Source organism: Notolabrus celidotus, chromosome 13 (genome assembly GCF_009762535.1).
Source record: "Notolabrus celidotus isolate fNotCel1 chromosome 13, fNotCel1.pri, whole genome shotgun sequence".
NCBI classification, from domain to species: Eukaryota; Metazoa; Chordata; class Actinopteri; order Labriformes; family Labridae; genus Notolabrus; species Notolabrus celidotus.
This window is the reverse complement of record NC_048284.1, coordinates 30620249-30634653: the sequence shown is the minus strand read 5'-3', so window position 1 is coordinate 30634653 and position 14405 is coordinate 30620249. Positions and strand designations below refer to the sequence as shown.

Genomic DNA, 14405 nt, shown 5'->3' with positions numbered 1-14405 from the left:
GAAACTGAGACTCACCAGAAACAGATGAACCAGCGTTACTCTAGGCGATGTTATGAACCAGGTAAGTATTTACTTTGTAGATAAATCTGGGGGGACGTATTTTGCTTCTCTTGTATCTGAACACATGATAATCTTCTAAGTTGCTAACTGAACGATAAACAATCCAGCGCACAGGAGAAGAAGCCTTCGCAGGAAGTTGTTTATCCCCAACAGTTCGATGGGAGCACTCTCGGCCCTCTCGCAGCAATTGTTCACTCCTCTGTAAATAGTCTTGGAGTTCATTTTGACAGTGCCTTCAAATTTGGGAAGCAAATCTCTTCTGTGGTTCAGTCCAGCTTCTTCCAGCTGAGACTCATAGCGAAGGTGAAGGCATATCTCCCTCCTAAGGATCTAGAGAGAGTTGTACATGCCGGCTAGGCTTGATTATTGTAATTCTTTGTATGTGGGCTTAGACATGGCGTCTATTCAGCGCCTGCAGCTTGTACAAAATGCGGCAGCTCGCCTCCTGACTGGCAGGAAAAAGAGGGAGCACATCACACCTGTGCTGCGTGCTCTCCACTGGCTCCCAGTCCGTCACAGGATTGATTTTAAAGTTGCACTTTTAACATACAAGGCCCTAAATGGATTGGCTCCATCCTACTTGGCTGATCTTCTCCATGCTCACAACCCAACCCGAGCACTGAGGTCAACAAACCAGCTGCTCCTGAATGTGCCTAAAAGTCGCCTTAAAACCCGGGGAGACCGAGCCTTTGCAGCAGCAACCCCCAAGCTCTGGAATGGCTTGCCACTCCAATTAAGATCGGCCCCAACTGTTGAATGTTTTAAATCTTTGTTTAAGACCCATCTCTTCTCTTTGGCCTTCTCCTCGTGAAGAGGACATTAATATCCTGTTATGTTGTTGTTTATTGTTGTCTTCATGTAATTTTTACTTTTTACCTTGTAAAGCACCTTGGCCAACACTGGTTGTTTTTAAATGTGCTATATAAATAAAGTTGACTTGATTTGACTTGACTTTATCGCTAACCGCACCAGAATTACTGAGAAGGTGGCCATCGTCACCCGAGGCTGTATTCAGACAATGATGGACAATGATGCTGATGCTGAGCACTGTTCTTTTATTCAGATAGGCACTAGGTGTTTACTTTCCCATGCCCTCGTGATTGCTCATTCAGATCTGCAGTTCTAAAGGGCGATAACTGATTTAAGACCTGAGAAAATGTGTCCTTTGTTTATAGTCGTCTGCGCTCTTATGCAGATAGATAATTATGGAAGGATAAATTGTTGATAGTTCATGGGATAAGCAGCTGCTCCCATGTGTTCTGGCTCTTTTGCCCCCCATCCAAACAAACCCGCTGAAACATGATTGTTCAGTGTTTCTCAGACTGTGGACAGAAAACAGATTAGATGTGAGGAAACAGAGAAACTCTTCTGTGTCAGTACTTATATTTTATCAGCTCAATCCTGCATGAATATTCTCCTCAACAACATCCACAGTAAAACACACTTTTTACACATCCACTGTAGAGCTCAGAGCCAGCTGTGTGTCATGACCTCAGGAGGAGCTGTTTTATTTGATGTCCTGAGTTAAAAGCATCCTGTCTGCTAACAGAAATCATTTAATGCTCTAAACCACTTAGATGACGCAATGAACTTTCCAAAAGCCTCTCTTATTGATCATGTCACTCTGTTAAACAATAGTGTTAGCTGTGAAGTGATGCTAACATTAGTTGTTTCCTGACTGTATCAGTGCTCAGATACGTATTTTAACTTTAAATATAATGCAGTTATCCTTTCATCCGCTCCCTGCATGTGAGGATTGATTCTAAGATTTTAGGACCAGGTGTTTCTGGCTATCCCAAGGTCAAACATCAGGCTTTCAGTTCAGCATGAGAGTTTCCCTTTGTTCATCCTTTTTCTTTTCATATATTTCATATATTCCTTTCACCTGTTTCTCTTAGAATTGATTTCTAAGTCCTTTAACTTGTTTTTAACGCTCTTAACAGCCTTGTTTCTCCATAAACAAGGCTCTCAAGTCTCACGCATTGGGCCTGAGACACGCATTTCAACCTGTTCACACACTCACACACTTTGTATTTCTCACGCAGAGTAATTACTTGGACAATGTCCACCAAGTTGTGCTGCTTTTCTTTAAACTGTGGAACAGATAGGAATCCAGTGGGTTTCCCGTAGAGTCAAAAAGAAAGAATGAAATATAGCTACCCAACAGCCAATCAAAAAATAGCATCATTGTATCCGGGTAAAACAACGTTATGTTCTAAAGAAAAGGATGCACATGCTCAATGCAGACTGACCGCAGATCAGAAGACGTGCTGTCTGTCTGCGGATGCATAAATAATGTGAGTTTAAAAAACCTACTTTATGGGGCCGCCGTTGGCCAAGCAGTTTAAGCGCCACATGTACAGAAGCTGTAGTCATGTGCTAACGACCTTGACTATTTGACTCTATACTCCCCACATTTCCTGTCTCTCTCCTGTTGTCCTATCTAATAAAGGCCAAAATACCACAAAAATATATATTTTTATATACTGTCTATAAATCCAAGTTATCTTATTATTCTCATTATTCAACATTGTTTATTTAGATGTGTAATATTTCCATCTTCTTCATTATTTGAACATAAATAAAAGCTTCTGATGTTGACTTGTTACCTGTGAGTTAATAAACTGTTCAAACAGATCTCTTGTTTAATTCTTCACAGCATAATTTGTTTTCTGAACCAGCAGCAACAACCAGCAACAGCTCTTTCAGTTTTTCTTAAATTGAAATGCTTCTAAAAGTTTCAGTAAAGCCTTGAATAAGAGATGAATTGAGTAAATTTGCTCCATCTTTACACGTTTTTTTCTTTACACGTTTTTTGAAGAGCCTGCTGCTATGTTCACCGGGTCTACTTCACCAACCACATTAAGAGGAATCTCTTCTTCAAGTCTACTAAAGATTGACATTTTTTGTTCATCACTTATTGAATCTGGGTTTGTTTGAACACAAGGAAAATATTTTTCAACCTTTAAGAGAGTTCTTATTCGTTTTTGCGAGCTGATATTTGAGTGCTGAATTGTATTTTCTTTAACTGTGCCTTTTATATTAACATTTAGCTTACATAAAAACAAGATTAAAAATCAGTCTGCTTTAGTTTCAGTAATGCAATGTTTGGTTTGAACTTTAAAATGTTTAAGCATAAATATAAACTAAGCACCTGATAATTTTTTGAATAAATGTTAAAAGAGAACTTTTCTGAGCAGTAATAAAAACCTCTACTTGTTCCAGCGTTTTACAATGAGAGCTTTCAGAATAAAAGTGCTGTCAGATCATATTGATTTCAGTTTTCTGTGTGCTTTGGTTGGACAGAACTCTGGTCCATGTGAGTTTTTTTTTAAATCTGACCTGATTTTGCTCCTGAGTTGTTAAAGAATGACATCAGTTTATCTTCTGTTCTGGAAATCTTAACCCTCACATTTCAAATGACTTCACTTCCACTGATGTGCTTTCTTTTCTTACAAACAAGTGTTATCCAATCCATAAAATATTGAATCCCTTTCGGAATTACATTAAAGAAAAAAGAATGTACCTGCCTGCAGTTCCTAGTGATTAGCTTCTGCCCTTTTAATTCAGAAATACTGTAACCTTACTCAGACCTCACAGGACTCCAGGCACTTAAAATGTTTTTTTCTTCTATATCCAATATTTTTTCTTTTACAGAGGTAGTTTATCTGAATGTAAATTGCATATTTCACATTGTTGCTGATTGATTCCAAGCTCCAAAATGTCCCTTTTTTGTGTATGCATTTATCTGTTTGTATTGTATCTGTCTATGAGAAAATTCTAAAAAAAATAGTTAAGAAAAAGGTTTTTTTTTTAGATCAGTGTCATGAATCTGACACAGAGCCTTATTTAAATGATCTAGAATGGACTCTCCAAAGTGTATGGTGCCAAGTGAAATAGAGCGTGTCAAATCACTAATTGCTAGCTAAATGGCGCACAGTCTGGGTGCTAAGTGGTGCAATAAGGTTCGATGAAACCCCTCAGATACTCAGAGGTGTGTTTTGGGTGTAACATGAATTAGAGTCTCTGCTTTCATTCCCTGTAAGAGCCAGGTGCGCCTGCAGGCTGGCATGTTGTCATTTACACAACGAATCTCAACCGTCTACTGAAATAACCTGGGCTCCAGACAACGTGTTTAACCCTTCTGTCACTACTAAATGCACTGTTGATGCATGGGTTGATATGATATACACTGAAATCACTCTGAACAGAAGAAATGATCAGGGACTTTTTAATTAACAGACGTGTGCACATTTAAGCACAAGACCCAGCAGCATCATTTCATTCAGTTCTGACAGTACTGAATCTTTGCTGCTGGATCCCATTTATTTATCGTCATTGTTTTGGCTCGGGGAATATTCTTATGACCTCCCTAACCCTGGAGGATAAGGATGGATTATATCCGGCTTAGTAAGATACACAGAAGCAGCTGCAAACAATAGTGTGATTAAATTGTTGACCATGTGCCTCTAAATCCAGTCGTGCTGCTTTAATCTCCTCCAGAAGATTCTGCTGTCTAGCCACAGTTATCGCTCTAATTACACCAAAAAACCAAACCATCATACCTGCTAGTCCTGTGGCTGGATCCCTCCAACTGAGCCATTTCTCTCTTTGACCTGGAAAGGAAGAACATATGATTTCATTTTACAACAGTGATATGAAGTGGTAGACAATGTTAGAGGGACGTTCATCCCTGAAATAATGTTTCCTTTCAGCTCCTGAGAAACAGTCCGCCTCTTGTCTCAGTGGGATCCTCCCTTAAAATCCTTACTTGCTCTCTATCTCACTCTTTTTAATCTGTGAAATAAAATCAGTTCCCTTAATGACGAGAGATCAAATCCAATGCTTCATTTGTAAGTCTGAGCTCTGGGACTTTTTACTTCTTCCTTAGAAAAAAGAGACCAAACAGGATCCGCTATACATAAAACTTCAGCATCTAGGGTGACAGACAGGCCGGCATCTTCATGAACGACACAACAATTAGCCTGTTAGCATGAAGGAGATTCATCTTGTGCTGTTTTTGATCGAGCTTTATTGCACTGCAGATGGATTCACTAAATAAAAACTTGGTAGGAAACAAGAGCGAGTAGCAAAGTGGATTTGAAACACCCAAAACGCTTAATTTAAAATAAGAAGATGTGTTTTAAAAGCCAGGACAGAGATCGACCGGTGTTTCAGTATAAAGAGCGACCCTGTTGAGTGACTTTCAGCCGGATGTTTCCCTCACAAACGTCTTTAGATGATCATTAAATTCTTATCTGATGAGGATATTTTATCCCTTTAATAAAAAATAAACTAGGATACATTCTCGTACTCAACAAATACTGACACGTTCAGCTAAAGGTCTCCAGTTTACAGGGTCACTCTTCAGACTGTAACACCATGAGCATTCACACTATCAGGCTCAGAGAAGACGAATGTTCAGGAGTTATTGAAACAAGAGAATCACAGTTGTGTGTGATGTTATTGTGGACGGCAGGTGAAATAACGGCGGGTTCTCTACAGATCAGAAACGTTTAGCATTGTAGGCCCCGCCCCTAAAGTTCCTGGACCTTTGGAAAGTACTACCCCCCAAGCAGTGGCTTTTCATGGGGAGATTCACTACCCCACAACAAAGTTAAGATCCTGGATTCTGCTGTTGAACCGCACAGAGTTCCTCAAAAGGTCCCTAGTTCCTGAAGAAAGTTCCTGCTGTTGAAAAGCACCCACAGATTTCTCTTCACCTCTGGACCAACAGGATCAGGAGCAGAGATAAGAACCTCGTCTGTAACATCTAACCTCAGTTAGACCTGATATATTAAAAACATGTCTCAGGTTTATAAATACTGGTATTTTCTTTTTCTAAATGAGGACTCATCATCATAGACAGCTGCTTTTAGAGTTCATAGCAGAGTTATTTTATTCATGAAGACTGAATACAAAGACAAAAGAAAAGACACAAATTGATCCTGACAACATTGAACACCAGAACAGTAAAAAAGAGAGTCAAAAGGATGGAGGGTGTTGGGAGGTATTATCTGCTAAGGTTGGACATGTTATGAGGAGAAAACAGAATAAAGAGTCAGACGTTGAGTTTTCTGTGAAATGACGTTGTGATTATTAGTCATTCTGTAACAGGCTCAAAAACGTTCACCCTCAGGACCAGAGAGAAATGAAGCTCAGGTACGAGTCGGTCCTGAACACCTTATGTAGGATGAAAGCCCGACAGGAGCACTTTAAATAAGCCTCAGGACACAAGATAATCTCTCTGCAGATGCCTATGGGAGATTAGATAACATATAATAAAACTGTATTGTATCATTACATAATAATAAGCATGCACTGAGAGAGTTTATTCAGTTCATAATGGCTGGGTGTCATGACTCTACCTATTTTGGGATTTTTACGTTGGAAGATAATAAGGAGTTTTCAATAATGAGAGCCACAGCTGACTTGACTGACAGGTGGGAACACTGTAGCTGTTAGTGAGGAGGATCAAAGCCCGCCTCTTTACCTCACACTAGCTCCACAGAAGTTAAGTTGAGTGCAGCATTTCCAATATAGCTCCTGCCGACGATTGTCTGCGAGCAGCTTGTTGGACAGGGGTCATCCCTATGTTCCCACAGCCCAATGTTCCCACACTTCTAAGATTTTTTTTCCCACAGAAAATTAGGCCTTACGTTCCCACATTTCCACTTACATTACTACTACTTCCATTGCTACTGGACAATAGGTTGGGTGTAATTGTCTACCGAATTGGGAGAAAGGGGGATAAAATCTGATACAAATTTATGAAAAATGAAATGTGGGAACATAGGGCCTAATTTTGAAAAAGATCTTAGAAATGTGGGAACATACGGCTGTGGGAACGTAGCACGCTCCCATTGGACACAACCCAAAGAGTTGTGTTTAAGTGCCGCCTCTGACAAGACGGATAGACGATCATGATCTAGAACTTTAGGGTGACCATCCCCCCTGGCTCCGCCTCTGTATTAAAGCCGTATCCACTGTGAAATAACCAAGCATGCCGGATATGGCCCTGGTGGTGATGCGTTCAGCAGCGTGTCTGCCCCCTGGTGGCTGGCTGCAGTATAGGTACAAAAATCCGTCTCCCCCATTCATTTGAATGAGGGAGTAGTCAAACTTTAAAAAATAAATACACGTTGTACGAATGTTTCTCACATCCATTTGCTGTGGTGATATGTAGTTAGTATTTGACTGTTTTGTGTTCAAGGCCTCTTTTTTCTGAAAAGTTACTTTTTCATTAGTTATTAGAGTTTAATAAACAGGGTTTTACTTCCGGGTTTCCTCTGATTCACAGCCGCCATAGAGGGAAACTTCAAAGGACACACAGCGTCTTGTGACTTTACACTGTAGGGCGGAGCTTGTTACAGTGGCTTCAGAACAGTACAACAGGAATAGGCGGAGCAACGCTGTCAATTTTTATTTACAGTCTACGGAAATAACGGACCTTCACAGTGGAGTATTGATCAATCAGAACTAAGTATTAAACACAGCCGTGTGTCACACAAACTGCTGTGAAACTGTGCCGGATGTCATGATCATGCCAATCTAACTGCTGCTTGCACTAAAGGAGTTTTCTTTCTTATTGTCATTAAGCAGTTGATTCCACTTCATAATTCAATTTTGACTATGGATACACTCATTGGCCTTCATTTATCAAACGTGCGTATGACCGAACGATCATTTGGCATTCATCAATCTGGGCGTGGGCATAGGATATCCTCTCAGTTCGGGTACAGAAGTTTTTATGTCAGCTTGTAATGCAGTGCAGCAAAGTAAATCTGTCTGAGAGGATAATCAGATCATATTGGTGCAGAGCATTTTCAAACAAATTGACAAACAGGTTCAGAGATTAATATTAGATAGATATTAGATAATTAAATTAGATATGACATCTTAAATGTATTTTACATTTACCTCTGTCTAAAGCTCCGACCAATTTTTTTAACCTGAATATAAAGAATTACTTTTATCAAGACATCTAAAAGTTACATTATCTCCGATGAATAAATAACATTTTAAAGAAGGATGTAAATTAAATGTTTAAACTTCAGCAAGAGTTCTGTTTTCTACACCCACGCTGTTGACTACTGCAGTGATTTTCTTCCAGACTTGGTTTTTCTGACTCCCTTTAATGCCTCTTCTCAGGCTGCCAAACAACACAGATTTCTTTCTCTGTACGTCTGTTGCTGTGGTGTCGATCTCGAGCTCAGAGAGGTTTCCATTTTTTTTGTTGTAGAGCATCTCTCAGTGTCGTAAGTTCCCGGCTGAACCATGAATAATTAGGGCCGTGATATTTGAATGATGATTGTTTTCAGCTGCCACATTTGTTAACACTTGATCAGACGTACGCCGTGATTGAGCCAGATACATCTCATAAATCTCACATGAACCTTGTTGTACACTGGTTTCTAGATTGAAAAATGAAGGCCATTGAGAGGAAACATGGATGTTTTGCACAGAAAGTGGTCAAAAACAGTCTCCTAATGAAACTGTTATTTTGCAAAACAAGAATTTCACCTTAAGATAAATACAGCACTAAGAGTAGGTTTTGGATGGTGCTCAGACGTGGTCCCATCCTATCACTGAGCCAGATGTCACTGGGAAGGTTAACCTCATGTGAACCGTTGGGTCGGATCACTGAGTTCTGAGCTAAAGTGATTGTGCTTTTACCTTAACCAACAGCTTGGAGGCATTAAAACTGAACAATGATTAAGAAAAGCATTACAAAGAGGTCAGAGAGCTGATGAGCGCTCAGGACACCGTCTGGCTTTCTTTGTGGTCTCCGACCTTCAGACTGAGTTGACTTGAGGACTCTGAGAAAAATGGATTGCAGCCACTAATCGTAGAAGAATTGTGCATTATTTAACCCTATGTTCTACTCCATCTCAAGGTCCAATTCACAAAGCATACTGCACCAATGATATTTAAGCACAAACACGTTCTTAAAGTTCTGCAGCTTTGTGCAGTTTGCTTGTTTTGTGTCTGATTATAGAGGTGAGCTGTCGGCATCTCCACTCTCAGCTGTAAGGAGCTGTGCTGTGGGCTCTAACTTCACAGAGATGGAATGGGGACACCTCTTACCAGTTTATTGTGAATTTTTTGTGATGGATGTGACACAAATCTCACTGTTTACAACAAAGCTTCCTCTCTGGTGTAAACCAGCAAGAGCAGCCTGTTCAATTAAAAGAAACTGGTTATGTACAACTGCTACTGTATATCTATACTCATATTGAAAAATCTAACGTCAACTTAATATTACCAGAGTTGATTTACAGTTATTTTCAGGTTATACAACAGTGGAATTGTTGTCCTGACCATGAGAGCATGACATACCTCGTAAAAGCTGCACTGCAGATAACATCCACTCTCAGCAGACATTAAAAGTGTGTCTCTGGATTATATATTTTTTTGCAATGAGGCTCATTTGGATAGGTGGAGGTCTATTTTGCCTCACATAAATGCTAAACAGCTCATTTAAAAACAAGCAAACAGATCCACTGCAAAGAGAGGCTATTATTATGGATGGCATTTCACCCTTTGCATGTGCGTTGTTAGTTAGACCGCATCTTTCTGCATCATTCGCACAGATTTAGGATGTACAAGGGCAATGTAATTCTTCAGTGAATTGGGCCCTGGATGTTTACTGTAATGCAGCTTCAATTCATGTATTTAAGGAATAATTCACTTTTTTGAAGTGGGGTTATATGAGTTGTAGGTCACTAGTAGTTGAACAAGCCACAATGGATGCAGGTCAGCGTGTTGTGTCCGCAAATATTGCAAAAACAAATGGGCTTTCTTTTTTTATAAACATATGTTTATTGATTTTCACATTTTTTAAGGGTATTTACAGAATGTATCAAAATTTACAAAACATGTAACACCCCACCCCACCCCCATATTGGCAGAATATTACACATATAAAACATACAGAAACTGTAAAAAATAAATAAATAGGAGTAACTCTTAAATTGTACTTTTTCAGAAAGTTCAAGACAAAACCTTAAAATTAATAAAATGACGTTGAAAATAGTAATAATGATAATACAATAACAATGATAGTACATAAAAAACTCAAATGTAGCAAAAATAAATAAATAAATTCCTCACATCATAAATATAGAACATGTAATTCTCATCATCACATCACAGTTCCAGCACTTCCTCAATGTCTACACTTTTTATAAAATTTAAAAATGTCTCCCAGATATCAATAAACTCAGAAGCCTTCTTCCTTACAACATAAGTACGTTTTTCAAGAGCTAGACTTGCTGTTAATTCCTTTAACCATCGACCAAGAGAGGGGCAACACACATTCTTCCAATACAATGCAATTAAACGCCTCGCCTGTAACAAACAAAACAAATGGGCTTTCTGGTGTCAAAGTGAAGTGCTGAAAAAGTTTTTTGTACACCTAAAGCGACATGAGTGCTTGGGTCGGAGTTTCTCAAGGCTACCCGTCTGTAGCCTAGCTTGCGTGCAGTTTCTCCAGGCAGTTTCTCATTAAAGAGGCCGAGCTGAGTGGCATCCATTGTGGCTACTATGTAACAGTTTTCAATAAAACTGAAATATCCCTTTAAAACAAACTGCACCAGCTGTAGCAAGAAGCCACGAAAAGGATAGACATTTTCTACACAGCTGTGTCAAGTCTTTGCAGTTTACAGCTGCAACATCAACATCGTCACTTTTGCTCCATTTCATCCCCTGGACTTATGTTTGTCAGTGAGTGTCTCATCTTTTACTTACAATGTTTTGGTCTTAAGTTTGCTGATATACCATCATCATAAAGAGGGCAACTGGTACAAAGTGAAGCCTTGAGACGTCTGTCTTTTAAACTTAAAATACTTGCTGAGCAGAGGCAGGATCACTCATATTTGATGCCTTCAGGGCGTTGGGAAATCTAACCCCTAAAAGGCTTTCAAACACAGCAGCAGAACTTTTTGTGACCATGCAGATTTTCGTTTATATACTGTATGAGGCGCTGTTTGTAAAGTTGTGCACAATGAAAATAACAACAACAATTCTCCACATTTAGCTCCAAAACGTCATTAATATGTATAGTGTGAATTTTTTAAAGTGACTTTCTATCACAACGAACAACATTTGTGATCTTCTTTACATTAAATTTTTTTGTTGACGCTCATTTATTTTTGTGACAAATATAGTTAAATTACAGTCAATGGTAAATCCAAATGCTAAATATAAATATGGATGTCAAATGTTAAATATAAATGTTGAATATAAATATAAATGTCAAATTTTAAATGTAAATGTTAAATATAGATACACATTTAAAATCTTAATACTACATATAAATCTAAATGTTAAATCTAAATATCAAATATTAAATATCAACTATTAAATATCAAATATTAAATATCAAATATTAAATATCAAATATAAAATGTAAATATAAAATATAAATTGAAATTGAATTTGAAATTGAAATGTTGATTGTTAAATCTAAATGTTAAATCTAAATGAATCATCATCAGATTACCACCAATGGGAACTAGAATGCCATCATGGCGGTGCACGCTATCCTCTTTATAGCTTTACATATGGACAGTTTTTCCTCCATGCACCAAAGTGGACCCTGCCTTTAAAGGACACTGCCACATTCCTCTGGTGAAAACTGATACTAGCAGTAAGTATTGTTTTAAGAGTGAAGAATTCACACTTACCCCTCAGAGGCATGTGAAATGATAAAGATGTTCTGGTGGATGGAAGGATTTAATCTAGGGTACCAAAGAGGCTTGAGTCATCCTCAGCTGTATGAGTAGCATATTCTTTTTTCAAAGAGGAACATTTTTTTATTTTTTTTGTACTCCAAGTTTTAATAGCTTTAGCTTTTCTTAAATGACACATTAGTGTAACAAGGCTTGAAATCATCAAGCTAATGACAACATGCTGCTCAGCATGAGGGCCGTGTTTTGCTCTGCTTGGATTTACTGGTTTGAAAAATTGCAACAGCTAGACGGTTTCTCTGAATGATCTGACCCACAGCTCTGCTTGGATTCTCACGGTCCTGATTTAACCTCATCCAAATAAATTGATTCAGAAGATTATTTGTCCCAAACTTCCTCAGCTGCTGACATAGTTTAAAAACCTGTCACTTTGTGCACACCGGGAGAGTTTTCCTACGACAGAACAACATGTCAGTATGCTAAACAACAAGCGGCACAGATCGGCTTTTATTCTATAGGCTTGTGAAGTACACCTGCAGTCAAAACCACGCTTCACATCTACCGACAGACGGTACCTTTTGGAGCAGAAAAGCGACACAACATGTGCGATATTTGTGTGAAACAACATTAAATTCATGGCCTTCTTTCTGGCTGGCTGACCTCTCCTAAAGCCACAACAATAGCAATAATTCAGAGAGCACATTAACACAGTTAGATTAGCGGTTATGTAATCACTGTAAGTGATTTTTCTGAGCAGGCACATGTGTCACCTTTTGCTGCAGTCAGCTAAAATCACAGCTTTGAGTACACATCATGTAGTGAGCAGGTCAGGTCAACACAGAGGAGTCCAGAAGCTGGAGGCCTACTGTTGTCAGAGCTGCTGTGCTTCTGTGTCTCTCATGTTGCATACAAAACGCACAGATACAGTTTGATCAAAACAACATTGCACATTACTTTTGATCTGTTCTAACAGCAGCAGGTGAATCAATCTCTGTAAACTCATCAAGGAATAAAAGCAGTACTGTTTTCTACAGTGACACACCGGCTCCGAGTGAGCTCAAACGTAGCCCACTTTGAACATCATTTATGAACTGAGATAGTTCCAACATTGGCATAACATTGGACTTCCACCAGATCCGTGTCCAGTCCCTCTCTGATCCGCTGCTCCGTGCTCTCTTGTCCGTCAACAACCACCGGATGTGTTTTCAGAACGCTGCACAGAGCAGGACCGCCAGACAGCTGGAGTCATGTGACTGAGGTTTTCCAACGGTAAATATTGCATTAATGAATATCCTCCTCTCCTCATCCATGTTGTCTTTCTGGTCCTCTGAAAACCTCTGACATGTTGACTCCAGGCCTGGCTCCGCTCATCATGACGGTTTGTTGTTGTAGTTCAGTGAAATACGATCTGGTGATAACACAGAGTTCTTTATTCTGAAAATTAACCGGATGTTTTCATTTTGTTTTGGTTATTAGAAGTCTTGTGTATCTGATCCGGAGGGCTCCAACCAAGCGGCAACCTCCGGTTTAAAAATATGCAGAATTGCTAAAAACTGCAGTTCATCGAGCATCTGCTGAAGGCTGGTTCCGGAAGTACCAGAAACCACATACACACAGATTAAAAAAAGCTGATCTTTGCAGAAGAAATAATCATGTTTACAGCCTGGTACAAAAATGATTGTAGTCTGGATAGCTAGTCTTCCATTATGAGAGGCACAGCTGACTTGACTGACAGGCGGGAACACTGTAGCTGTTGGCGAGGAGGCTCAAAGCCCGCCTCTTTATGTCACACTCGTTCGACAGAAGTTATGTTGAGTTCAACATAACCAATATGGCTGCCACCGACCATTGGCCTCAAAACAGCGCTTCAGAAACAGATGGGTGACATCACAGAGACTACGTCCATTATTTATACAGTCTATGGCTCTGGCCTGCTGGATCCAGTGGAAGTTAACACATTGTGACGACAATAGAAATGTAACAACTCAGGCACCATGACGGATTAGAGATGGACTGATCACGGATACAGTGGAATATGGCCGTAAGTTGCGACTTAAATCTCATACCAAGCTCAAGTCAGCTCGACTCCTTTTCAAGAATCCAACGGGAGGACCAAAACAGAAGCTTGGCTATCAACCACTGTATATGGGGTCAGCTTTAAATATTAATTTAACTAATGATAGCTCTAATTTATTAATGGTCTCACAGTTTATACACATGTACCACCAGGCAACTTGGGATCTTTCTTGCTCTCCAGTTAGAGAAGAAGTTTCTCCCCAACTTCCGTAATCCATTGGGTCTCATTCTTCCTCTGTAAACTCTGGTTGTCCTCTTGTGTCTGCAGTAAACAGCATGTCATCGTCTCTATCACTCTTTCTTTAGTTTGTGCTTTTGTGTCTCTTTCAAAGCCTGCTAACCGCTGATCAGTGCTCTGCAGGTATAGGGACACGTATGTTTCATGCCTGCAAATAGTGATCTAACAAAGTCAAGGGCTGAAGATGTTCTTAATATTAAACGTACACCTACACCAAGTTTTGGTTGCAGTTTCTTAAAATGAGCCCGTCTGCAGTGGCTGATAGCCTAGGTTCTGTTTTGGTTCTCCAGGGAGGTTCCTCATCACAGGGGCCGAGGAGACTGTGATTCCCTGTGGCTAAT

At 39.5% G+C, this 14405-nt stretch overlaps 1 protein-coding gene across 1 annotated transcript in view; it reads right to left on the bottom strand.

Moving 5' to 3' along the window:
- Positions 1–14405, bottom strand: part of LOC117823797 (gamma-aminobutyric acid receptor subunit rho-1-like) — a 30999-nt gene that overhangs the window by 13397 nt on the left and 3197 nt on the right. The window contains exon 2 of the mRNA XM_034699023.1: positions 4626–4676. Coding sequence (XP_034554914.1) covers positions 4626–4676 — 51 coding nt within the window. The remainder of the gene's footprint in view (positions 1–4625; positions 4677–14405) is intronic.